The 471-nt window shown below is 74.3% G+C and overlaps 1 protein-coding gene across 3 annotated transcripts in view; it reads left to right on the top strand.

Moving 5' to 3' along the window:
• LIN9 (lin-9 DREAM MuvB core complex component) overlaps positions 1 to 471 on the top strand; it is a 94,646-nt gene that overhangs the window by 340 nt on the left and 93,835 nt on the right. For 2 of the 3 annotated variants that reach the window (XM_008060659.1, XM_008060658.1), the window contains exon 1: positions 27 to 258. The exons of the other annotated variant lie outside the window; for it this stretch is intronic. In XM_008060659.1, coding sequence (XP_008058850.1) covers positions 180 to 258 — 79 coding nt within the window. In that variant the 5' untranslated portion in view covers positions 27 to 179. Of the gene's footprint in view, positions 1 to 26; positions 259 to 471 lie in introns of those variants that run through there. 3 annotated transcript variants of the gene reach the window in all.

The raw sequence follows: 471 nt of genomic DNA, 5'->3' as shown, positions 1-471 counted from the left end.
CTCCCTCCCGCCCTCCCTCCGGCCGGGCTCGGCCCCCCTCGGCGGCGCCTCCTCCCGGGGCAGACGCGGGCGGAGCCGGGCCCGCCTCGGCCCGCCGCGGCGGGAGCAGCGCGGCGAGGCGCCGCGGGCAGCGAGCTCCGCATTCGAACCTCCCTCGCAAAGACAGTCTCCGCCCCACAATGCACCGCGGCGGGCAGCCTTTGAAAAAGCGGCGCGGCTCGTTCAAGATGGCGGAGCTCGACCAGTTGCCTGACGAGAGTGAGTAGCACCTCCAAGCACCCCCCCTCTTCCCGCCCGCCGCCTGCCCCGCGGCTGCACCGGCCGGGACGTGCGGCCGTGCCCTCCGCCGGGCAGGTGGGCTGACTGCCAGCCCCACCGTGGTCCCCTGGTCCTCCCACTCCGGTGTTGCCGCCGCGTCGCCGCCTTTGTTATGGTGCCTGTGTGTTGGCTTCTGGGGTTGTGCGAGCGCCA

This window comes from Carlito syrichta, unplaced genomic scaffold, assembly GCF_000164805.1.
Source record: "Carlito syrichta isolate Samal-C Ts95f unplaced genomic scaffold, Tarsius_syrichta-2.0.1 Scaffold304687, whole genome shotgun sequence".
Taxonomy (NCBI): Eukaryota; Metazoa; Chordata; class Mammalia; order Primates; family Tarsiidae; genus Carlito; species Carlito syrichta.
This window is presented reverse-complemented; position numbering and strand designations above follow the sequence as displayed.